This window comes from Equus przewalskii, chromosome 3 (genome assembly GCF_037783145.1).
Source record: "Equus przewalskii isolate Varuska chromosome 3, EquPr2, whole genome shotgun sequence".
Classification (NCBI taxonomy): Eukaryota; Metazoa; Chordata; class Mammalia; order Perissodactyla; family Equidae; genus Equus; species Equus przewalskii.
This window is the reverse complement of record NC_091833.1, coordinates 83689955-83716259: the sequence shown is the minus strand read 5'-3', so window position 1 is coordinate 83716259 and position 26305 is coordinate 83689955. Positions and strand designations below refer to the sequence as shown.

At 38.2% G+C, this 26305-nt stretch overlaps 1 protein-coding gene across 2 annotated transcripts in view; it reads right to left on the bottom strand.

Annotated features, from left to right (window-relative positions):
• Window positions 1-21434, bottom strand: part of KCTD8 (potassium channel tetramerization domain containing 8) — a 255296-nt gene extending 233862 nt beyond the window's left edge. For both annotated transcript variants that reach the window (XM_070612922.1, XM_070612923.1), the window contains exon 1: window positions 15583-21434. In XM_070612922.1, the coding sequence (XP_070469023.1) occupies window positions 15583-17020 (1438 nt within the window). In that variant the 5' untranslated portion in view covers window positions 17021-21434. The remainder of the gene's footprint in view (window positions 1-15582) is intronic.
• Between the last annotated feature and the right edge of the window lie 4871 nt (window positions 21435-26305).

Genomic DNA, 26305 nt, shown 5'->3' with positions numbered 1-26305 from the left:
CAAAGCCTTACCAAAAGAAGAAAAGTGTTTACTACCATAAATGTGCCAGCAGAGGATCAACTCACCAAGTACCATGAAGAACTACAGTAACACAGCAGAACAGAAAAAAATGACAACTATCCAAAAACTAATCTTGAAGTCACAGAATATTGTAATCTAAGTGACAGAGAATTCAAAACAGCTGTCATGAAGAAATGCAATGAGTTATAAGAGGACAAAGAAAGACAACTGAATGAGCTCAGGAATAAAATTAATTAAGAGAAGGAGTACTTCACCAAAGAGATTAAAACTCTAAAAAAAAGCCAAACAAATTCTGAGATAAAGAGAACAATTAATGAGATAAAACATAAAGTAGAAAACATTAGACACAGAGCAGACCATATGGAAGAGGGAATTAGCAAACTTGAAGACAGAAATCTAGAAATGATTCAAGTGGAAGAGCAGAGAAAATTTATTTTTAAAAAAATGAAGAAGCTCCATGAGAAACATCCAACTTGATTAGGAAAATCAACATAAGGATAATGGATATCCAAGAAAAAGAAGAGAGGGATGAAGGAGCAGAGAGATTATTCAAAGAAATAATAGCTGAGAACTTCCCAAACCTGAAGAAAGCACTGAATATACAAGTACATGAAGTTAACAGCACTCTTAATTATCTCTATGCAAAAAGACTTTCTCCAAGGCACATTATATTAAAACTGTCTAAAGTCAATGACAAGGAAAGAATATCAAGGGCAGTCAGAGAAAAGAACACAACTTACAAAGGAATCCTCATCAGGCTATCAGCAGATTTCTCAGCAGAAACTCTAGAGGCTAGGAGAGAGCAAAATGATACATTCAAAATAGCAAAAGGCAAAAACTATCAGCCAAGAATACTTTACCCAGAAAAGTTATCTTTCAGATATGATGGAGAAATACAGGCTTTCCCAGACAAACAAAACTTGAGGGAGCTCAGTGTCATTAGACCTGCCTTAAAAGAAATGTTGAAAGGAACCCTCCTACCTGAAACAAAAAGGCAAAGGTGATAAAGCTTTGAGGAAGGTGATAAAGAGAGAGACAGAATCAGAAAATTTCAACTCTATATCACAATAGGTTAGTAAAAACTTGTTTATAACATAAAGGCTAAAGGGAAAGAAAGTATCAGAAATAACTATAAGCACTTCAATTGGTTAACAAACTTACAATACAAAAAAGGATAATTTGTGACAACAAAAATATAGAAGGGGAAGAAGAAAAGGACAGAACCTCCTTAGGCTAATGGAGATATATTGCTATCAGCAAAAAAAGGACTATCTCATCTATGAGATCTTTTATACAAACCTCATGTTAACCACAAAACAAAAAATCAGAGCAGAGTCACAAAACATTAAAAAAAAAAAAAAAGGAAACTGAGAAAAACATCACAGAAAACCACCAAACTGGCAGACAGAAATATAAGGAAAATAAAAAAACAATGGAAATATAGAACAATGAGAAAACAAAAGACAAAAATCACAGTATTAAGTCCTCATATATCAATAATCACCCTAAATGTAAACAGATTGAATTCACCAATCAAAAGATACAGAGCAGCCAGATGGATTAAAAAACAAGACCCAACAATATGCTGCCTCCAGGAGACTCACCTCAGTATTACAAAAAAACACAGACTCAGAGTGAAGGGATGGAAGATGATACCCTAAGCAAATGGCAACCAAAACAAAGTGGGTGTAGCTATACATAAATCAGACAAAACAGACTTCAAGCCCAAAAAGACAATAAGAGACAAAGTTGGACATTATACAATGATAAAAGGGACATTCCATCAAGAAGACATAACCTTTATTAATATATATGTACCTAATATAGGAGCACCAAAGTATACAAAGCAACTATTAATAGACCTAAAGGGAAAAATTGACAGCAATACAATAATCGTAGGAGACCTCAACACCCTGCATACATCAATGGATACATCACCCAGACAGAAAATCAACAAGGAAACATTGGTCTTAAATGAAACCCTAGACCAGATTGACTTAATAGATATTTATAGAATGTTCCACCCAAAAGCAGAAGAATACATATTCCTTTCAAGTCTACATGGAACATTCTCAAAGACAGACCAAATGTTGGGAAACAAAACAAGCCTCAATAAATTTAAGAAGATTGAAACCATATGAAGCATCTTTTTCAACCACAATGGTATGAAACTAGAAAACAACTACAAGAAGAAATTTGGAAAAGCCACAAATATCTGGAGACTAAACAACACACCACTGAACAACTATTGGATGAATGAAGAAATCAAAGAAGAAATAAAAAAATACCTGGAGACAAATGAAAGCACAACATACCAAAACTTATGGGGTGCAACAAAAGCAGTACTAAAAGGGAAGTATATAGCAATACAGACCTACCTCAGGAAATAAGAAAAATCTCAAAAAACAACCTAGGGGCCGGCCCAGTGGCGCAGCAGTTAAGTGCGCACATTCCACTTCAGCAGCCTAGGGTTCACCGGTTCAGATCCCAGGTGCGGACACGACACCGCGTGGCAAGCCAGGCTGTGGTAGGCGTCCCACATATAGAGTAGAGGAAGATGGGCACAGATGTCAGCTCAAGGCCAGCCTTCCCGAGCAAAAAGAGGAGGATTGGCAGAAGTTAGCTAAGGGCTAATCTTTCTCAAAAAAAAAAAAATCTAACATTTTACCTAAAAGAACAAGAAAAAGAAAAACAAATGAAGCCCAAAATCAGTAGAGGAAAGGAAATAATAAAAATCAGAGGGGAAATAAATGATAAAGACTGAAAAGAGAATAGAAAGGATCAATGAAACTAAGAGCTGGCCCTTTGCAAATGGAAACAAAATTGACAAACTCTTCACTAGACTCACTAAGATAAAAAAAGAGGAGGCTCAAATAAAATCAGAAATGAAAGAGGAGAAATTACAACAAATACCATGAAAACCTATATGCCAAAAATTGAGTAATCTAGAAGAAATGGATAAATTCTTAGAATCCTACAACCTTCCAAAACTGAATTAAGAAGGAAGAGAGAATCTGAATAGATCAATCACAAGTAAAGACATTGAAGCAGCAATCAAAAACCTCCTAAAAACCAAAAGCTCAGGACCAGATGGCTTCTCTGGTGAATTTTACCAAACATTCAAACAAGATTTAATACTTATCTTACATCAAATTCTTCCAAAAAATTGAATAGGATGGAACATTTCCTAACTCATTTTACAGGGCCAACATTATCCTAATGCCAAAACCAGACAAGGATAACATGAGAAAAGGAAAATTACAGGCCAATATCGCTGATGAATGGAGATGCAAAAACCTTCAATAAAATGTTAATAATTGAATACAACAATACAGTAAAAGGATCATCCACCACTATCAAGTGGAATTTATTGCAGGGACGCAAGGATGGTTCAACATCCACAAATCAATCAATGTGATACAGCACATTAACAAAATGAAGAATAAAAATCACATGATCATATCAATAGATGCAGAGAAAGCATTTGACAAGATTCAACAACCATTTATGAGGAAAACTCAATAAAACGGGTATAAAAGGAAAGGTTTTCAAGATAATAAAGGTCACATATGACAAACTCACAGCCAATATCACACTCAACAGTGTAAAACTGAAAGTTATTCCTCTAAGAACAAGAACAAACAAGGATGCCCACTCTCACCACTCTTATTCAACATACTACTGGAAGTCCTAGCCAGAACAATTAAGCAAGAAAAATAAATAAAAGGGATCCAAATTGGACAGGAAGAAGTAAAACTCTCACTCTTTGCAGATGACATGATTCAGGATTCTATATAGAGAAAACCCTAAAAAATACACCAAAAACTATTAGAAATAATTAACAAATACAGTAAAGTAGCAGGGTTCAAAATCAACATACAAAAATCAGTTGCATTTCTGTACACCAACAATGAAATAGCAGAAAGAGAAATCAGGAATACAATCCCATTTACAATCGCAAAAAACAGAATAAAGTATCCAGGAATAAATTCAACCAAGGAGGTGAAAGACCTATACACTGAAAACTACATGACATTATTGAAAGAAATTGAAGAAAACATAAAGAAACAGGAAGATATTCTGTGCTCTTGGATTGGAAGAATTAACATAGTTAAAATGTTCATATTTACTAAAGCAATCTATAGTTTCAAAGCAACGCCAATCAGAATTCCAGTGACATTCTTCAGGGTAGTAGAACAAAGAATCCTTAAATTTCTATGGAACAACAAGAGACCCTGAATAGCCAAAGCAACCCTGAGAAAAAAGAACAAAGCTGGAGATAACATACTCCCTGATTTCAAAATGCACTACAAAGTTATAGACATCAAAACAGCACGATACTGGCAGAAAAACAGACACACAGATGAATGAAACAGAACTGAGAGCCCAGAAATAAACCCACACATCTATGGACAGCTAATTTTCAACAAAGGAGCCAAGAACATACAATGGAGAAAAGTCTCTTCAATAAATGGTGTTGGGAAAACTGGACAGAAACACACAAAAGAATGAGAGTAGACCATTATCTTACACCATACACAGAAATTAACTTAAAATGTATTAAAGATTTGAATATAAGACCTGAAACCATAAAACTTCTAGAAGAAAACATAGGCAGTATGCTCTTTGACTTTGGTCTTAGCAGTATCTTTTTGAATATCATATCTCCTCAGGCAAGAGGAAAAATAAACAAACAGGACTACATCAAACTAAAAAGCTTCTGTGCAGCAAAAAAAAATACCCATCAACAAAACAAAAAGACAACCTAGTAATTGGAAGATATTTGCAAATCATATATCCGATAAGGGGTTAATGTCCAAAATATATAAAGAACTCATACAACTCAACAACAAAAGAAAAACCAACCCAATTAAAAAATGGGCAAAGGGCCAGCCCCAATGGCCTAGTGGATAAGTCCAGCACGCTCCACTTTGGCTGCCCGGGGTTCAGTTCCTGGGCATGTACCTACACCACTCATCTGTTAGTGGCTATGCTGTTGTGGTGGCTCACACACAAAAAGAGGAAGACTGGCAACAGATGTGAGCTCAGGAGTATCTTCCTCAGCAAAAAAAAGGGGGCAAAGGATCTGAACATTTTTTCCAAAGAAGATATACAGATGGCCAACAAGCACATGAACAGGTGTTCAACATCATTAATTATTAGGGAAATGCAAATCAAAACTACAATGAGATATCACCTCACACCTCTCAAAATGACTACAATTGATAAGACAAGAAATAACAAGTGTTGGAGAGGATGCAGAGAAAAGGGAACATTCACACACTATTGGTGGGAATGTAAACTGATGCAGACACTATGGAAAACAGCAAGGAGACTTCTCAAAAACTTAGGACAGAATTACCATATTTTCCAGCTATTCCACGTCTCGGTATTCACCCAAAGAACATGAAAACACTAATTCAAAAAGATACTTGCACCCTTATTTTAATTGCAGCATTATTCACAATAGCCAAGACTTGAAAACAACCTACATGCCCATCAACAGATGAATGGATAAAGAAGATGTGTTATATATACACAATGGAATACTACTCAGCCATAAAAAAGATGAAATCATGCCATTTGTGACCACAGGGATGGACCTTGAAGGTATTATGCTAAGCAAAATAAGTCAGACAAAGAAAGAAAATAACCATATGACATCACTCATATGTGGAAGATAAACAAAGACATAGATACAGAGAACAGACTGGTTGTTATCAGAGGAGATAGGAGTAGGGGGAGGCTGAAAGGAGTAATGGCCACATGAGTATGGTGATGGATGGAAACTAGACTTTTGGTGGTGAATACGATGCAGTGTATACAGAAGTCAAAATATAACGATGTACACCTGAAATTTATATATTATAAACCAATGTGACCTCAGTAAAATAAATTTTAAAAAAGAGAAGAAATCTGGTACTGAGAATTAATAATGTAAAGAAATGAGATTAGTCATGTACTTCAAGGCCCTTCAGTTAATAAATAAGGACAGCTAACATATACTGAACATTTAATTTGTGCCTGTCTAATATTCTTCTAAGTGTTTTATCTGGATTATTTCATTTAACCCTCATAACAAACCTATGAGATGAGTGTTATTTTTCCCCTCACTTTCCCTTCAGGAGGGAGATTAAATTATTTTCCCAAGATCTCAAAGCTAGAGCCAGAGTCTGTCAAGGAATTTGAGTATAAAGTGTTAAACCATTCAGGGTTTTTACTTCTTAGGAGTGGGGGCCAAGAAATTCTGGTATTATCTCTTCCTCAACACAGTACTGCTCTCCCTATTCTCCTTATAACAGAAATTAGACAAAATATTTAACTATACACAATGATGAGAAGAGCAATATATTATGAATTCTTAATATAGAGAATATTTTTTTTGTTACTATAACTGGGGAAAGAAATGGAAGTAACATAACTGAATGGTTAAATCACTTACTATTCTAGTGACCTGAAGTCAACACTTTATATTTCTTTATTATATTCTTTTATTGTATTTAACTTATTTTTCCCTATATAAGTAGGATTTAATAGGAAAATGGTTACAATATGGTAAAAAGAATGTTCTAAGCTTAACTGCTGAACAAGCATTGAACAATGTTTAACCTGCAAATGAACATAGAACCAATGAGCATCCTAGTAGGTATCATGAAACTATGTGTTGTTATTGCCAGAAAAGTTGATTTATTTTTATTAACTACCTTAACACAAGGTTAATGAGTATAAGTAAAATTCATACTGTAATATTGATCATAAAACAGTAATACATGTTAAGCATATTTTAAGGCACCTTTTAAAAACTAAGGGTGTGGTGGTAATATTAGAGTTAATTAGCTCCTCACCTTTGCAAACACCTACCAGGACAGCTAATAATTCCTGAACTTATGTTATACCACAACAGGGCCTGACCATGTCTGGCAGCAGCCACTCCACATTCTGAGATTGTTTGAAGGCAAGTACTCAACAATGTGGTTGCAGGTAGGCTGTATCACTGAGCATTTGCCCAACATCTTTCATACATTAAAAAAAAAGTAAGCTAATTTTTGATCCCTTATACCTTTTATCCCACCAATAATTTAAATATAAATAAATAAATGTGTGTGTGCAGCTGTGTGTATGTTTACAATTCTAACAGGTTCACTTACAACATTATTTTAATCTGTCCCATAGTTTAGTTAGCATTTCATTTACTTTCATTCTTTATAGGTGCCTATACAACAGCTTCTCATGTCATTAGTGTGCTTCTTGCTAATACACTAAATAACCCCTCTATAACTTAATTTGCTATTACATAAAGTTCACTGTGATCACTTTAAATGAAAGGTCTCTGTCATTCACATTTGTATGTCATGCCCAAACTGTAGCCTGGTAATTGCTCAATAAGTGCAATTTAAATTGAAGTGAAACTAAACCTTAATTCAGTGACTACCTTAATAGAACCTCCAACATCTTTGGTTCATTCATTAATTGACGCTTTCATTCAAAAAAGAAATATTAGTTGAGTTCTTAACGTAGTACTAGCCACTGAACCGAGGGGGCTGAGAACACAAAAAATAAGACTTGGCGCCACTCTGAAGGAGAGAGTAGGCTGATGAGGAAGATCAACATGAAAAGAGATAATTACGTGATCCAGCAATCCCACTTGTGAGTAGACATAGCCAAAGGAAATGAAAACAGTAGCTCAAACAGATATCTGCACTCCCATGTTCATTGCAGCATTATTCACAGTAGCCAAGATAGGGAAACAACCTAAGCATCCACCAATGGATGAATGGATACAGAAGAAGTGGTACACATGTATACAATGGAATATTATTCAGTCATAAGAAGCAAGGAAATCCTGCCATTTGCAACAACATGGATGGACCTTGAGGGCATTATGCTAAGTGAAATAAATCAGAGAAAAACAAATACTGTATGATATCACTTATACATGAAATCTGAAAAAGTTGACCTTGTAGAAACAGAGAGTAAGAATGGTGGTTACCAGGGAATGGGGAGCATGGGGGTAATGGGGAGATGCTGGTCAAAGGGCACAAACTTGCAGTTGGAAGATGAATAATTTCTGGGGATCTAATGCACAACATTGTGACTACAGTTAATACTATACTATATTCTTGGAAGCTGCTAAGAGAGTAAAACATTTCTCACCACCAAAAAGAAATGGTAATTATGTAACATGATGGAGGTGTTAGCTAAGGCTATAGTGGTAACCACCACAATATACAAATGTATCAAAACATCATGTTGTACACCTTAAACTTACACAATGTTATAGGTCAATTATATCTCAATAAAGCTGGGGAAAAAAGGTAAGTTACATCAAGAAAAAAAAAAAGAGAGAGAATTACATATTGTAGGAAATACAATGAAGGCCCTCTACCTAGTGTACTATGAAAAGATAGAGAAGCACAGAGGCTAAGTGTAGAAGGATTCTATTGCAAGGGGTCACTCGGGATTACATGGCTATGAGACTAGTAGTTAATATCCCATGGGTTAGAAAAGCTCAGCAAAAAATACTTCATATATTTTTGTTTTTGAAAGTGCAAAATACAACTAACCTTGTAGGATAATTAGGTTTCATGAAACGCTCACTTGCAGAAACAAATGATGAGAAGTACACAGATGACAGGCACAGGACGTCGATATTCAAGTCAACAGCTGGACGTTCACCATCACCCTTAGAACTTATGAAGCATTTAAGCTACCTACTGGAGTGATTCTGAAATCCTGTGAAGAGAGGTATTCCCATCTTTAGGCAAGTCCTTGCAAAACCCCTGGGGCGGTAGTCTCCCACTACTCAAAGAATGAACTCGATTAGGGAGGCCACTAGCAGGATTGTGGCTGCTAAATGTTGACAGTTCACTTAAATACCCTGAAATCAATTCAAAAGAGGCTTTACAAATGATATCTGTAATTAAATACAGCTTGAAGGGTGATTATATCTCCACAATACTTTAAAGCTTCAAAAATACCAAGAGCCAATCCCAATATCCAACAGGTATTTGATACTTTTTTGAACCTAATTATACCAAGTATATAACTTAATGGCATTAACCAATATTTAGGACCAATAAACTAAATATAATTAACAAAATGGACTTCAACTCAAATAGCCTCTTCACTTGCCACTTTCTAAGAACACATAAAATGTGTTTTATTACACAAGATAAAAGTTAATTTTCTGCAGGAGTATATGACTACCTCAACACTGTTTAAATTTGTCAGTTTAGGGACCGACCCAGTGGCACAGTGGTTAAGTTCTCACGTTCCGCTTCTCGGTGGCCCGGTGTCAGCCGGTTCAGATCCCAGGTGCGGACATGGCACGGCTTGGCAAAAGCCATGTTGTGGTAGGCATCCCACGTATAAAGTAGAGGAAGATTGGCATGGATGTTAGCTCAGGGCCAGTGGTCCTCAGCAAAAAAAGAGGAGGATTGGCAGCAGATAGCTCAGGGCTAATCTTCCTCAAAAAAAAAATTAAAAAAGAAAAAGAAAAAAAAATCTGTCAGTTTATTAAACCTATAAATATTACTTGTTTACCCAAAAATGCACTAAATTGAGTCAAATGGTTTATTTTCTTTAACTTTAAAAATATTTAAGAGTATGATAGCCTTAATCAATAAAAATTAACCTTCTCATCAAGTAAAGACAAAACATTTATGGCATTCTTATGGAAATTTTACATAGATTAAGAAATACTAGGTTCATTCATATACAGTTCATACCACCCTTTTTTGCTTATACAGCTAAGTTCTAAGTAATCTGTAGACATTGAAATATATCTTTCAATTGACTACATGAAACAGGCATTATTTTTCTTTTTTTTTTTTTTTTTGAGGAAGAGTTGCCCTGAGCTAACACCTGTTGCCTATCTTCCTCTTTTTGCTACAGGAAGATTCCCCTGAGCTAACATCTGTGCCAATCCTCTTCTGTTTTATATGTGGGTTGCTGCCATAATATGGCCACCCACAATCTGTTGTAGATCCACACCCAGGAACCCAAGCAGGGCTGCCAAAGTGGAGCACCTCTAACTTAACCACTAGTCCACAGGTGGACCCCAAACAGGCATTTTTAAAGGTTTCAGAGGAAGGGCTTTGGAGTAAGAGAGAACTTTTCAAATTCCAGCTCTGCCCCAGACCAGCTCTAGGCCCCAAGGATGTTACTAAACCTCTCCACGTCACAGTTTCCTCACTGATGTACTAGGGAACTAATGCCAAGGTCAAGGAATGTTATGAGAAGTAAACAAAGTAACGTATATAAAACACAAAACAAATTTAGGCACATAGTAAATGTTCATTTTATTATACATTTTGTATTTGAAAAAATCAACTTTTTTCCTAAACCTACAGGGAAAATATTCAACACCAATATTTATTTATAATACTGTCTGTGGCAAAGGATATGTGTTATCCTTTCAGTATCTAAGACGTCAATAAAAATTTTAATGTCATGGGGAAAAATGTCATTAAATGTTTCAATGTATTAAATGTATAAAACCAAGCAGACAGCATACAAACTATGTACATAGTGTAACCAAAATTTTAACAAATATATTGGTCATCTACATTTGCACAGAAAAAAAGACTGAAAGGAAATGAATCAAGATTTTATTAGCAGTTACTGGTGGTGATTTTTTAAATTTTACTTTTTTAATATTACTAAAACTGCATGTTATTACTTTCCTAATAAAAAAAGGGTTAGTTTTGAAATGACAAGTGGGCAATAATTTTCCCATTTTTTACTAATGTCAACTAATAATTTATGACAATAGAATAGATAATAATTGATGATAATTTCATACAGATTATTTCTTTTTGTCAAAGAGATTATTTTTTTCTTTCTAACTAAGGCTTACTCACACACTCACCCACATACACACAAATTCTGAGTTCCAGCACTCTAAGCTATAAAAGAGAAAGAACTTTGCCAAATAAGTCTTGTAATGCCATTCAGTCTTTCAGCTTCATTAACTGCATAACAGTTGAGCAACAAGAAGATGTAGAAAGGGTGGCGGGGAAAGCTAAAGCCATAACCCTAGAAAAAAGATCAAGTTTAGAGCCAGTGCTATTGCAGACATCGAAGTTTAATGCCCTTAAACAGCAGCCAACGCCACAGCACAGCCTCCAAACTTTTTGCACTCCAAGGTTTCTGTAAATGTCTCTCTCCTTTATTACTGCAACTGTTTGCACGAAATCAGAATCTTGGTGTTTTAAAACTTTATCCATTCCTTTTATTTTTTCCCCACTGTTTCAAAAGTCATCCAGCCATGTGGTTGCAGAAGAAATTTTCCCCTTATAATTATAAAAACAACTAGTAAATCTTCAAGAAGAAAAGAACCATCTTAAAAAAGAAATAATTAACAAAATTCTGTTCCATAAAACTGTGTTTGGTGATACAAGTAGAAGTATTTTTAAACTAGAAAACAATATACAATTTTAAAGGTATGCATCAAGACAGATCAACTTTTAAAGATGTTTCTTAGAAAGCTTTTAACCCAACAGGCCTGCTAACATGGGATTGAATAGCTGTTTGAACGTGTTCAACTCAACTAGATTTCTTCAACCCAAAACAGCGAAATAAATCAGAATGAATTTGAAGAAGTGGATATAAAATCCATTAAGACAAATTAGATTTCACAGCCCAGTTCAGGAATAGCATTAATTCCTAAATCTGGCACTCTCATACATCACAACGAAAAAAGGATATACCAAACACATGGAGTACAAAACTCAAAGCACTATAAGAAATGAACAATAAATCAGTACTATCTTTCTGTAAACTCACCGACTATGAGAAATAAAGGAGATATATAATGCTAACTTTAACTATGGGTAGTCTCCACATACAACATTCCAAGCATATAACTACCTATTGTCTATGTAATACAATGCCAACATAAAATGCCTTTTTTTGCTTCTAGATCCTGCTAAAACAGCCACAACTACACTTAAAAGACACCCCATGAAAAACAGAAAGCACAATAAATCACTCTGTTTGCCTTCAAGAAAGGACAATCCATCTTCACTATTAGAAGAGTAATATGGAATTTAATAGTACTAGTATATGCTTATGTACTAATGTCTAAAGTCTAAAAGACTTGATAAAATAATGAGTTAAGACTGAGAATAAATAAAAGTGCCCATGTCGCCAAATGAAGCTGGCATTAATGTTTAATAGCCTATATATAACCTTGAGCATTAGAACCCAATGACTTGGATACAAGCACTTAAGGAGATATGAATCTAGTTGAGTGTTTGTTGGAAAATATTGCCAAAGTTTCAAGTCCTAGTAGAGAGTGTTAAAATACTTCTTGGCCCTGAATCAGAAAAGAGTTCTGCTGGAGTTAATCCCAAAAAACTAACTGGAGTATGACTGGTAAACCCAGGTGATTTGAACTTGGTGTGAAAAATCCAAGTTCCAGGAAAGAAGATGGTTATTAAATTGGTTGTTTCAAACTTCTGAAAGTTTATTATGTAATCACTTAATTGCAAAATAATTTTCTAATTAACTTTACAATTAAATCAACTATACTTACTATAAAAAAATTAAAATTTAATATTGACAAAAATAATAAAGTCTGTACTATATTACTTATAATTGTAACAGCTAACATTTGTTAAGCTTTTATTATAGGTCAAGCACTGGTCTAAACACTTTACATTTATCCTATAAAATTGGTAATATAATACCCCCCATTATACAGGTGAGGACACTGAGACACAGAGAAAGTAAATAATTTAACTAAGATCACACGTTTGGCAAACAGGAGTGTCTGAGATTACTGAACCATCTGCCCCTCTCTTCCCATCTATATGGAAACCAGGGTAAAGGGGCATGAGGGGAATGAGGAGCTGAAATTGATGTTCAAGTGTATAAACTACAATTCTATGCTTTTTAGAGCAGCAATTCTTTCATTTGTTGAAAGAACTGTCAAAGGGAGAAATAAAAGACAACAAGGCCCTCTTCTGCATCTGAAACACAGGGGACAAACAAGTTCATCCAATAATTTTGTTTTGATGAATAACACTGACACTCTTTTTAAATAGAGTTGCTAAATAAGATAATTATACTCTCTATACTTATGTCATTACCTAAACTGAATAGGATGGAAATACAAAAATTTTACAGTATTATTTTTATTCACCAATATTTTAAGGAATCCTATCCAAAATAATTTGTGAAAATATGCTGCAACCTATACAAAACACAAAATAAATGTATGTAGAATAGTATTCAAGATAAATTTTACAACCTAAACAAAAAATGGCAACTACATTTGGTTAGTCAATGAGTAGAATACCACTTCAAAAGAATAACGTTTAATCTGAAATTGCCTATTTCCCCCCACAGGATAATCAATGAAGAAGGCTATGAGTTTCTTCCTTAGATTTCTGGGATTTTTATGAATGAATCTCAGAGCTCATTAAGTATGTGAGTCTCTGCAAATGGCTATTCACAATATTAATTATTTTATGTTGTTTAACACGTCTTCTAGCTCCAGAAGTGAAATATTCTGAATTCCAAATATCTCTCAAATTATCTTATTAGTTAAATTGACTGAGCTTCCAACTTCAATATATTTTTAAGAGCATATTTTCATAATTTCAAGACAACCTGTATTGTCACCTCATAATCAAAGTAATACACATTTTTAAGTTCACAACTTTCTAGGGGGAAAAAAAAAAGACCAAAACTCTGAAAGATTCCAAAATGCAAGAACCTTAACTGCAGAACACTTATGCTTATATGTTCTCTAACAAAAATCACTAACCACAAGAAAGTCAAAAGTTCATTTCATCTCATCTTCTGAAATGCTTGGAAATATATCCATGTTGAAATGACATAAATGTTTAAAATCTAAAACATTAATAAAGATCCCATTGATAAGAGATAAAATGTAAAGAATGATACTAAAAAATAGCTTAATTATTTAATATACATTGAAGAGATCACAATTTTATACTATAAGCAATAACATATTATCTTCCTTTTGGTGGCTTTTCTAGCAATCTTTTTACTGTGTAACAAATAACACTGATATAATTAAGACAATTATGTTTTTATCTACCACTTCAGTGGACACTTTCTTTGCTTCTCTGTTGAAATGGTTTTCTCAGGAAATCCAGCACTATCAAAAAAGAGAATCTAACTCTAAGATCCAGTGTGCTGTGTTTTTGTCACCCTGGTTCGAAGGTTACTAGAACGAACAACAATGAGCCGCCCTTCTGTCAGGATGGCACCTGTGCAAGAAATCCTTTCCACTTCTCCAGTCAAAATAAAGCGCTAAAACTTGTCTAGTTCCCAAACAGCGACTGAATTACCAAAATAAATAAATAAAATTAAAGCTGTTCTCTTTCTATCATAGGCTGTCAGTGCTACTCTCAAACAAACAGGCAACTTTCAAAGCATCACGTGTCCTGCCAAAAAAAAAAAAAAAAAAGTTTGCCAAATGATGTTCTTGCTGCCATCCCAGCTGGTTTTTCGTTTGTCCAAACAGCCCTCTAGTTGTCGCCCTCCTCACTTGATAAACGTCACTGAAAATTGCGCCCGCCCCGCCTCCCCATCCCCCAAGCCCCAGTGATATTTGGTGGAGTTCTTGGACTTGAGCCACAGAGCCCCCTCCTGAAGCGCCCTACAAAAAGCATCATGCGAAATACTTTCCAAATCCTCTCCCTCCTTCTCTAGTTTCAGAAAATGACTGCATTTATTCCCCCTGGGAAAGGGGACTCAATCCCATTTTTGCACTTGAGATGCTTAGAAAGGAAACACAATCACACACATACACACACACACACACTCCCCATGTCTCTCTCTAATCTCCACGCCTGACAGCAGTGCTCATACATCCAAACTCTAGTTCCCTGCACCCTCCGCTGCCCAAAACACCTAGCACTTGCAGATGACAACTGGCTGGGGGGAAATCTGAGGTTTCTACGGGTCGATGGAGACCCCTTTCCCACCAGCCGCTCTCACGCCCAGGCCCCCTCATGGGCTCAGGAAGTACACACAGTCGTCACTTCTCTGGTTGCCCCCTTCTGAAACTACTCGTAATTGGACGCTCCTGCGTCTGACCGGCCGCAACAGCAGGTAATCCCGGCGGCGCCCGCAACGCCGGGATGCCAAGCTGCCCTTTGGAGGGACACCACCGAAAGCCACACAAGTTGACCCCCAGGATTCCTGCCGGGCGGAGAGGAGAGGACCTCTGCGCCCAGCCTTGGTCTCTCGCCTCCTCCCCGCCCTCCGCAGTAGAAGGGTGCCCCGCGCCTCCAGGATCAGGGAGGGGCGAGAGGGCAAGAACAACAAAGTTAAGGAGGACTGCGTGGGAACTGCATGCTCCCGAGCTGGAGAAGAAGGAGGTCAAAGGGAGGCGGCAAAGGGCGAAACCGTAAATCATATCTGCTGCGTCAACAATGTGTGCACGGAGAGCCCCTTGCGCGCGTTAGTTAACCAGCTCCGGCCCGGGACAGCGGCCAGCTCCGGGTTCCAGCCCGGCTCGAGCCCGCCGCGGGTGGGCGAGGGGGCGGGGAGAACGAGGAAACGCGGAGCCCGCGAACTTACGGAAGAAGATGTACTCGGTGTAGCTGCTCCAGATCTTGTCGTCGCGGTACTGGTTGACGAAGGCGGCGGTGCCCGAGGAGTTACACGCCACCATGTGGAAGCCGGCCTCGGACAGGCGATCGAACGCCTGCTCCAAGTAGGTAAACTTGAGGTAGAAGCGGGACGTGTACTTCTCGGGCGGCCGGTCGGGGTCGCGGCTCTCGTTGAGCGTGTCCCCGAAGACCTCCTTGGCCAGCGCGATGCGCCCGCACACCATGATGCGCGCCACACGCCGGAACTTGGCGTCCGCCTGGTTGTCGCGCACGGTGGTGTAGGAGCCGCGGTAGCCCAGCGTGAGGAAGCCCGAGCGCTTGTCCGGCGCGCCGCCGCCGCCACCGCCGCCGCCGTGCGCTCCGGGGCCCGAGGGCGCGGGGGCCGCCGCCCCGCGCAGCAGCAGCGCGTCGCTGCTGCCCTGCGAGACGTTGTCCTCCAAGTCGCTCTGGCAGCCCTCGTCGTTGAGCGAGTTCTGCTTGGTGACCTTGGGCGATAGCAGCTTAACCAGGTCGGTGAGCTGGAAGTACTCGGCCTCGCGCAGGAGCCGCTCCTTCTCGGGGAAGTGCTCGGGCAGCGCGAGCTGCTTGTCCCGCAGATAATCCAGCACGTACCTGAAGAGGAAGCCGTCCCGGTCGATGAAGAAGCGCGCCCGGCTGTCCCTGGGCAGTTCGCCCCGGCGTCGGGCGCCGCCCCGGGGGCTAGAAGGCGAGAACATACTGGCCAGAGTGCTGTCCGGGACGCTGAGCAGCGTCGAGTGCTTGGTCACATAGACCTGGCCTCCCACGTTCAGCTCCACCACCTCGGGGAAGGGCGAGGGCACGCAGGGCCCGGGGGCGGCGGCTGCCGGCGCGCCGGGCGAGCTGGACGAGGAGACCATCTCGCTAATGGGAAGGATGGTGCTGCCGCCGCTGCCCGTGTCCTTCAAAGCCATGGTCCCCCCGCCGCCGGCCAGGTGACCCGGGAGAGCAGCACTTTCTCGTTGCCGAAGCCCGCGCCCTGCGCGCCTGGTGCACCTTCGGGCCGGGCGGCACGTTCCTCCTGCCGGGGCGGCCCGGTTCAGGGCTCGGGGCAGCGGCGGCGGCGCCCGGGCTCCATCGAGGGAGTGAAGCGCGGGAGAGGAGCTCCGCGGGCGCGGCGGCGGGGTGGCGGCGCGAGGAGGAGCGGCTGCTCCTCTGGGGCGACGGCGGGGAAGTGTGAGAGAGACTTGCAAGAGGCTCCCGGGCTGCGCTCGGCTCTCCGCGGGGAGGGCGGGAGGAGGGGCCGGAGCAAAGAAAACTCGCCGCCCCGGCAGCTTGCGAGAGCGCCTCGAGCCCCGAGCGCGGACGGCGGCGCTAACTACTCCTTGCAGCCTGGGAGGCGGCACTGACGTCAAGCCGGGTACTGGGACCCGAGCCACAGCTGTCATTTAAAGAGATACGCGCCATCCCCTGGCTGCCTGGCTCCGACGCTAGGGGGCGGGGCCGGGCACCAAGCCAGGAGGAGATGCTACTGGGCAGCTGGCGGAGAAGCGGGCAGGAAACCGAAAACAAATGGGAAAAAGGACAGCATCTCTCCTCCATTCGTTTCATTCCCTGCTTCCGTCCTTCCCTCCCTCCATACCTCCCTCCTTTCGTCTCTCCCTTCCTTCCTTACCTCCCTCGGCCCTGTTCGCCCAGTAAAACTGTTTTTTTACGCTTACATCAAGGTGGAAAGGAGTGGGGAGCCGGAAGGTTTGTATTATAACAAAAATGCTAGGCTCCTAATCTGAAATTACTGCAAATGTTGGAGTGCGAGCAGTGATTGCAAGAAGACCACGTGGGCGTGAAGCTCTTGTAGTCCTTTTACCATAGTTTTTGAAGTGACAGGGAAATGCGCGAAGCTCTATTACAATCAAACGTCATGATTGCATATTTAACTTCATGTGCTACGTATAGTTGAAGATTCTTTACAACTAAAATCTGATTTCAGTTCACAAAACTGATAAAGCATTGTATGTAACGTGACTGTTTTCTTCTTTGACTTTTTCAGTATTTGATTCGTAGTAGATCCTTAATAAATGTTTATGGAGGAGGCGTGGGATCCAGGGAGGAAACTTACTCTATTTATTCCTAGTTTCCAATCCTGATCAGTCCTTTCATTAATCTCTCCATTTCCCTTTCAACTCCATAAGGCAAGAGAAGTGGCTTATGTTTTATTAGTCTTCTAACCCCAAGAGTCAGGTCACAAATGAAAATTATGTGAATTTAAGCTCACCTTAATATCCATTTGTACATAGCTCAGGAATAGTCTGCAGGATCAGCATTATTTGTGATAGAGAGTGAGGATAGAAATGCAAATGAGAAATCTTTCATCCTGGAGCATCCTTTTGGGTTCAGAAAGGTAAAGAATCATTGATTTATAAATAACAAAAATGAAATGAGTATACTGTGGCACCAAGCAGTTTGCTTCAAAAATTATCATAATAATATTACAGATGAACTTTATCCATTAACAGATTAAAATAATGTACAGGGTTTTTTTATGCTTGTTTGGTGAGGAAGATTGGCCCTGAGCTAACATCTGTTGCCAATCTTCCTCTTTTTTTTTTCTCTCCAAAGCCTCAGTACATAGTTGTATATCCTAGTCGTAAGTCCTTCTTGTTCTTCTGTGTGGGATGCTGCCATAGCATGGCTTGATGAGTGGTATGTAGTTCCACGCCTAAGATCCCAGCCGGCAAACCTGGGGCTGCTAAAGTGAAGCAGAGCACACGAACTTAACCACTGTGCCACCGGCCAGCCCCTGTACAGATTTTAATGTTTTTAAAAAATTCTAAACACCTACTTAGGATTCCTTCTCTTTGAATCCACCAAACAAACAAACAAACAAAAGAACTGGATTTGAGATAACAGTTGTAACTTCAAATTTTTATAAATAATACATTATTCTTTGGAGTATTGCAAACTATATTTTATTCATTGATCCTTATAAGCCACGTCAACAGAAAATGTTATATCAGTTTTGAAGTTAAATTACCAGAGACTGAGAGAACCTAATGGACCAGTGAAAGAACACAATATCTTTGCCAAAGGACTAAGACTTAAAATTGAGTTTGCAATATGTATCTTCATGCAATTCTGTTATTCAAGCCTATTGCCTCCCTCCTAATTTATAAACTGATCAAATTAAGAAGTAGAATTTATTTTAACCTTCTTCATATAAAAGCTTCATCAGAAAGCATTTGGAGTTTAAAATAATTATTCCTGGAAAATGAATTAATAGAAGCTTCATAACCTTTATAGATGAATAAATAATAATGCCTCAAACCACTACTAATGAGGCCCATTTATCATGAGGTAAATGTCCCTAACGATAAGTATAGTACAGACCATAGAATCATAATGAAGTGGATTTATAATACATATGCATATGTATTTATGAATATGAGGTCTCCCATATTATCAGGTTGAAATCCATTTTAATTTTTTTAATTACATAAAATATGCTTATAAGATAAAATGGTCTAAAATGTATACTCTAAATAAGTCATCTTAGAAATTCTTAATGAATTGCATTGTGTGGTATATTGCTTTTTAAAATAATTCCTTCAACGTTGATTGAACATTTCTCCCTTATCCCTTCTCTCCCCACACTCCTCTTACTCTCACCCCCTCTCCCGGCAATGCCCTCCAGCCAAACTCCAAACTGAACAATTCCAAGTCCAGAGTGTCTTTAGCTGTCATTCTTTCTGCTAGGAATGCCTTTCCTTATCCACCAGTCCCCTAATCCTTTCCCTCTGTTTGCCTTCTTCCCTGAGGTCTCAGCTTAAATAGCAATTCCTCTGGAAATCTTTCAACTTTTTACCAAACCAGGTGTTCCCACGGCACCCTTTGCTTACACATGGGCAAGGTTTATCACACTGATGTGTCATTGTCTCCTATCAGATTGCAAGAATGGCATACAACCATATATACTATTCTATCCCCAGGGCCCTGCCTAGCCCATGAGAGAGAGTCAATTTCTATTTGTTAAATGTTTACTACATAGAAACGTGTTCATATCATGAATGGATGACAAGGCATCAACTCTGTGCTAGACACTGGGCTAATCAATAAGATTGCAGAGATAGGTAAAAATCGGTCCTTCACAATAAAAATCAGGAAAAGTGAGAATCTGATTACAACAAACTCAGATCTAAAGCAGAAGGGAAAGCAAGAAAGAGACACTATTGGAGCAATCATTCTAGTGAACTGAGCAATCAACACCAAAGACTATAATCAGAACCACCTTACTCTAAGCCACAAACTTCCCTAGGCCAAATTGGTTCCCTATGCCAATTTAATCACCAAGACGTGTCCTTAAGATCTGTTCCTATGCAAAAACAAGACATTAAACTTCTTGGACAAGGAACTACATTAGATCACTTTACATTCTGAGCGCATTTTAAAATAACATAGGAAACATCAAACTAACCAAAAAGGACATATTGAGTCCAGATTATAATAAATAATTTGTAATTTAAAACAATAAATACTTCTTCACTAGGCTGAGAGGTACTTAAAGGCAGAAACTGTATCTTCTTTGATAGGGGAGGAAGAACACAGAAGGTAACAATGAGACTTAAAATCAGAACTGGGTTAAAATCTAACGTCGTCTTTTACTAGCTTCATGATTTGAGCAAATTGCTTAACCCCTCTGACCGTCAGTTTCCTCGTGGGTCTGGTGGAAATAGTAAAGACCACAGACTTCTCACTGTGACAATGCATCCAGTAACAGAACCATTCAAGTTTGATGGAGTTCACGGTATTTATGATGTCTGTTTCACACCATTGTTCTGAGGCATGAGAGCAGAGCCACTTCCTAACTAGATAGATCTGAGATACCAACGCAGATAACTGATTGTAATAACTCTACCTACCTTCTTTCCAGTTGTCTCACCCCTAGGGCCTGAGGTCACACAGCCCCACCATCATGTACATCCCTAAGCCACACCAGCATGTCCTTCCCTGTCTGTAGCCATTGTGGTCCCTCTCTCATTGCACTTTATCATCTTAGACACTGATATGATTTCATTGATCTAATTTACCCTGGTCCTGTTCTTTCCTTTCTTTCTTTTTTTTTTTTTTTTTTAACTTTGTTAAGTCTTTTGACTGTGATCTAATTATTCCTTTTAGCTTGCTTTTGTCTAAGGTTGACCGCTCTACTAATTTTCAGGAACCCACCTGATATCTGTTTATCTTGTTCAGGGCAATTGAAAGTTTTACACCCCTCCTCTAAAAATATAAACTTCAAGTGTTTGTAATTCTAAGCAAAAAGACTGAGATTCCTTCCCGTATCAGAAGCTTTGCAGCTTTTAGGGCAGTGCTCTCCCACAAAAATATTTGAACCACATATCTAATTTTAAATTTTCTAGTAGCCACATTAAAAAAGTAAAAATAAAATAGGTAAAATTACTTTAATAATACAGTTTATTTATCCCAATGTATCCAGAATATTATCATTTCAACATGTAATCAATATAAAAATTTACTAATGACATAATTTACATTTTTCCCATACCAGGTTTTCAAAATACAGTATATATTTTACACTTAAAACACATCTCGATTTGGACTAGCCATGTTTCATGTGCTCAATAGCCGCGTGTGGCTCGTGGCTGCTGTATTGTACAACAAAGCCCTAGAGCCTCTATAATACCTACTAGTTTTGAGGATTAGGTAAGATAACATGTCTTTTAAAAGATTTTATTACAGGACTTGTAATGGAGGCTGGAACTCAACACTTGAGTAGAATCATTAGCAAATGAAGTGAAGACCATGAAGCATCTCTTTAGCCAAAAAAAGGAAAATCTCTAAAAAGAAGAAAGAAAATAATATATACTCTATCAGTGGAAGAATTTTGGTTTCCCTTTCACACCATCAAACCCTCATGTTGGTGAAATTTGTGCAAGTTTTGCTACACACATCAGTCTTGTGAAAAACAGGCCAAGCCAAGGGCCTCCTGCAAGGTAAGACATGGTTCACTGCCAGAGCAGGGTCAACTTTGGTAGTAACAAGACTGAATATAAGATAGCAAGGACCATCCACAAATTCAATAACTGCTGGAGAATCTGGGAAAGTTGGAAAGCAAAGTATACAAACTAGTTCACCCCAAAATCTCACATATCAGTTTTCAGAATTTCAATGATGCTATGAAACCAAAAACTTGGCAAATGAGGTATTTAGGAAATTGAGAGTATCAGTGCTTGATGTGCATGTTATAGAGCATATTCCGGCAATTTCATTATCTTAATGTGATATGAGTTCTTGTCCTATATTATAAATTTTACAGAAGGACTATTAAAGATTAGGGTGGCACTTGGTAACACTCTGTGAAATTAAATACCCAAAGAAATTAATGAAAGCTTGTATAGATTATGATTCAATATATCTGAACACTTAATATAATGCCTGGCACATAAAAAGTGATCAACAGATGCTTGTGAATAAAATTGTTTGTAACCCATTTTCATATTAACTTATATAACATAAAGTTCATGTTTTCCGAGACAGTTATTTAATTTAATATATCATATGGTGTGGGAACGTATGTGATTGGGGTGGCTTAGCAACAGATGGTCTAATATTTAAACTTGCCCAATTGGCTGTCTCCTTGAAACACTGCTTAGTTCCCCAAAGCTTGGGAGAAAGGCAACATAGTTTCCCATGACCTTAGAACATCTGGGTAAAAATTGTAGTCTGGACATTGGGGATAATATCTGATCCAGGATGGATTCTAAGTCCCTTACAGATAACATAAACCAGGACCCTGAAACTGGTAATATTATATGCATAATATAAATGTTATCAATTCTGTGCTGTAATTTAAAAAGACGTTTCACTGATTGGAAGAAGATCTTAAAATATAAAGCAGGGGAATGTTAATTTCTGATAACCAGCCAAATTTTCCCTTGAAAATGCCCCTAAATTACAAACTTTCCTTTAATTTGTTATTTTGACCAGTGGCTCACTATTAACTGATGAGTTTGACTCCATCATTAAAACCCTAATCATAGCAGGAATTCAATCATTTCCTATGTTTTTTAACTTTTTGTCCTACCTGCTATATTTGTCAAGAGAATTATTTAGATAATGACTCTAAGGAACTTGATGCTCCTCAAAAGAAGTTACTGTGAAACCAAAATAGTGTTATTGTAAATATTATGCTTCTCCTATGATGCTTGTCTGCAGTGGGAGCACAGGGTGAGTTGGATTTGTGAAATTAATCCTTCAATCTAAGGTATACAGTTAGTAAAATGCTTGATAATGATCTTACACCTAAAAAGAAGCAATTAAAACTTTAAAATAAATGTCCCCAGGTAATCTACTTTGAAAATTATAAATGTAGAGTGTGGATGGGAATGCTGATATCTTGATATAATAAAATATAGTATATATTTATTTACAATTAAAATTGCTTATTTTTGTCATTAGGAGTTTTCAAAGGTTAATTGGACGTATATCAAATGACTGAGGTCCTTGGTAGGGGTTGATTGTCTGAACCTGGGACAGTATCTTCACCAAATTGATAGGTCAGGCTGAGCCATACGAAATAGCCAATTCTGTAAAAACTATGAAAAATTGGTAATTTCATATGATTCAGCTTAATAGTTTTCAGTAACATGGACAATGAATCTAGCACCATATCACTAAATTCTTAAGTATTTAGAAATGTATAATTCATAACTTGAGTTGTAAATATGCACATGTTAAGTGTGTTAAATATTATTTTTCAGAAAAAAAGTTCTGTCTACCACTTTATTCTTGGTTCCCTCAGTACTTAAATATATAGCTTGTACAAAGAGCAATTTGTTTATATTTGGCCTGTATGTGTTCTGAATTACCCTTCATATGTGTCTTTCTATCTCTACTTAGATAACGAACTCTTTGAACACAGGGACTGTTCTCCAGTTGTTTTATTTTCAATTCAGTGTTCTGCATACAGGAAGCTTAAAATGATGATGGGCAAAATCTTTCTCTGTAGCATGACTAATTAGCAGTGAGAATCCTCGCAGGCATTTGTGGTGCTGTTTAATTTTTCTGTGTACTGCTAAATAGGAAAATACTGATATTTATATATCTCCAGATTCTACTTTAAAAGGTACATCACTCAAATCAGACTTTAAAAGATACAATTAAAGCACAATGCTCCAATCTGGGAGAGCTACTAATATAAGGTATAAATTCAGCTAATGAGTACTCATTATATTAAACTATGTTATTCAAGTTCAGTAAACAGCTTTAAAAAATATCCAGCTTTAAAGTAAATTGTGTGTCACAAATTTTTATACCAATGAATGTTAGGGTGTGTTGTGTTTTCCCCTATCATATCTAGTGTGGACCAAGAAGTCTGAACAAGAGACAGAAACTGTGAATTTTAATCCCAGCCCTAACAATGACATAGACGTACTCAGTGACCCAGAGCAAGCATCTTCTCTGTTCATTTTCCTGACTGGTCAAATGGACGTATCCTAATATATTTTGGGAAGTATTGTTCTGATTATCTATTGCCACACAATAAACCACCCCAAAACTTAGTGCCTTAACTAACAATCATTTTATCATTATCCTTATGATTCTGGCCTCAGCTTGGCCATTCTTACTCAGTTCTTTCACAGATCACAGTCAGACAGTGGCTGGGGCTGGAATCATCTGGTCCCTGAGCTGTGAAGACTCAAACACCTGAGAGCTGGAATAGTTGGAGCTTTTTGCTCTCTCTCTTTCTTTCCATGTGGTCTGTGCAAGGGTCTTTCCTTCTTGGTGACCCAAGGCTCCGAAGTTGCAAGACGCAAGAAAGGACATCCAAACAGAAGCTGTATCATATTTTGTAATCTAGCCTAAGAAGGCACAGTGTCACTTCTATCATATTCTATTAAGCAAGGCAGCCACAAAGACCCCTTCCAGTTTTAAGGGGAGGCAACATAGACTCTAGCGCTTGAGAGTGGAAACATTCTGGAAGAGCATGTGGGACCAAAAATATTGTGACCATTTCTGGAAAGTACAATCTGCCACAAAAGCTGTAGAATCAAGTATCATTACACCCTTTATGATATTTATATAGAGAAAGCTCTGAAAATAGAGCCATAGCATTTTGACGTGCACACATTTTACAGGCTTTGCATACCTAATTGTGATGTATGTGGACACATAAACACAAAGAGGCATACACACATGCATGAGCAGCCAACTCAATAGTATGGTTGTCTGAAATCTTAAGCCAATATTTAAAGACATGAAAGGACAGCCAGGTGTTTCCTTCATTTTTAATAAGAATCTATATTTTTTTCATTTTGATCATATATTCTGCTCTAATAAATTCCTTCAGCCAATTTGCCTTTGCTCTGGTTAATCAAGAACTCCCCTCTGCCTCATTCTTTTAACATCCTTTACAACATCTGCAAGTCTTCATGCTCCCTCAGTGAATCATCTCTTCTCATCTTTTAGATGCTGACCTAGTAAACACAAACACATCTGTGGACACTTAAAAACATACTTGTTATCCAGTGTTTCAACAATTTTCTCCAGTCTGATCATTATATAATGGATATAGCTTTACTGTATTAATTTCAATCTCTGTGGTCCCAAATTCACTCTTCTCCCTACAAACATACTGGCTCTTTGTCTGGCATTACTCATTATGTTCACTTTTCTCATTACTTCCCATATAACTCTCATTTACTTCATGCTATTCATGTTATTTATTTATCCAAAGATTGGAAAGACTGTAAATATAATAAGACTGCTACATGGCCATCTGTGAAACCTGAAATTTTGTGTGCAAACTCAGGGAAATTGATCAAATAAAAGGAAACCACTAGTCAAATTCAACCCAAATATACAAGAAAGATGTTATTTATGTTCAGGTCATACACATAATTTGAATATATTTTGAGGTAGCTTTAAAATATAAGTTCTTACCAAGTTCATTTAAATAAAATTCAATGAGTACTTATTGATTATATCAATTACATACTCTGCTAAGTGTACTGTGGGTTATAAAAATGAATAAGACAGGGGCCAAGTCCATGACTGAGTTGTTAAAGTTCCCCACGCTCCACTTTGGTGACCTGGGTTAAGGGTTTGGATCCCAGGTGTGACCTACTCCACTCATCAGCCATGCTGTGGCAGCATCCTACATACAAAATAGAGGACAATTGGCACAGATGTTAGCTCAGGGCTAATCTTTCTCAAGCAAAAAACGAGGAAGGTTGTCAATGGATGTTAGCTCAGGGTGAGTCTTCCTCACCACCAAAAAAAAAATAGAAAATGAATATGACAAATTAGCAATTTGCAGGATAGGAATATAGAAATGCTGCAGACAGAGGAGGAGAGAGAACTAAGACTGAAAAGAAATGAAGAAACTCTCCGAGTGTTATCTGACTCAATTAGGAGATGCAACATAAGGGTTATAGGTATACCAGAGGGAGAAGAGAAGGAGAAGGGGCAGAAGGCCTGTTCAAAGAAATAATAGCTGAGAACTTTACAAACTTGGGAAGAGAGATGGAACTTCATGTGACAGAAGCCAATAGATCTCCAAACTTTATTAATGCAAGAAGACCAACCCCAAGGCATATAGTAGTGAAACTAGCAAAAGTCAATAACAAAGAGAAAATATTAAGGGCAGCCAGGCAGAAGAAAATAACTTGTAAAGGAAACCCCATAAGGCTATCAGCAGATTTCTCAGGAGAGACCTTACA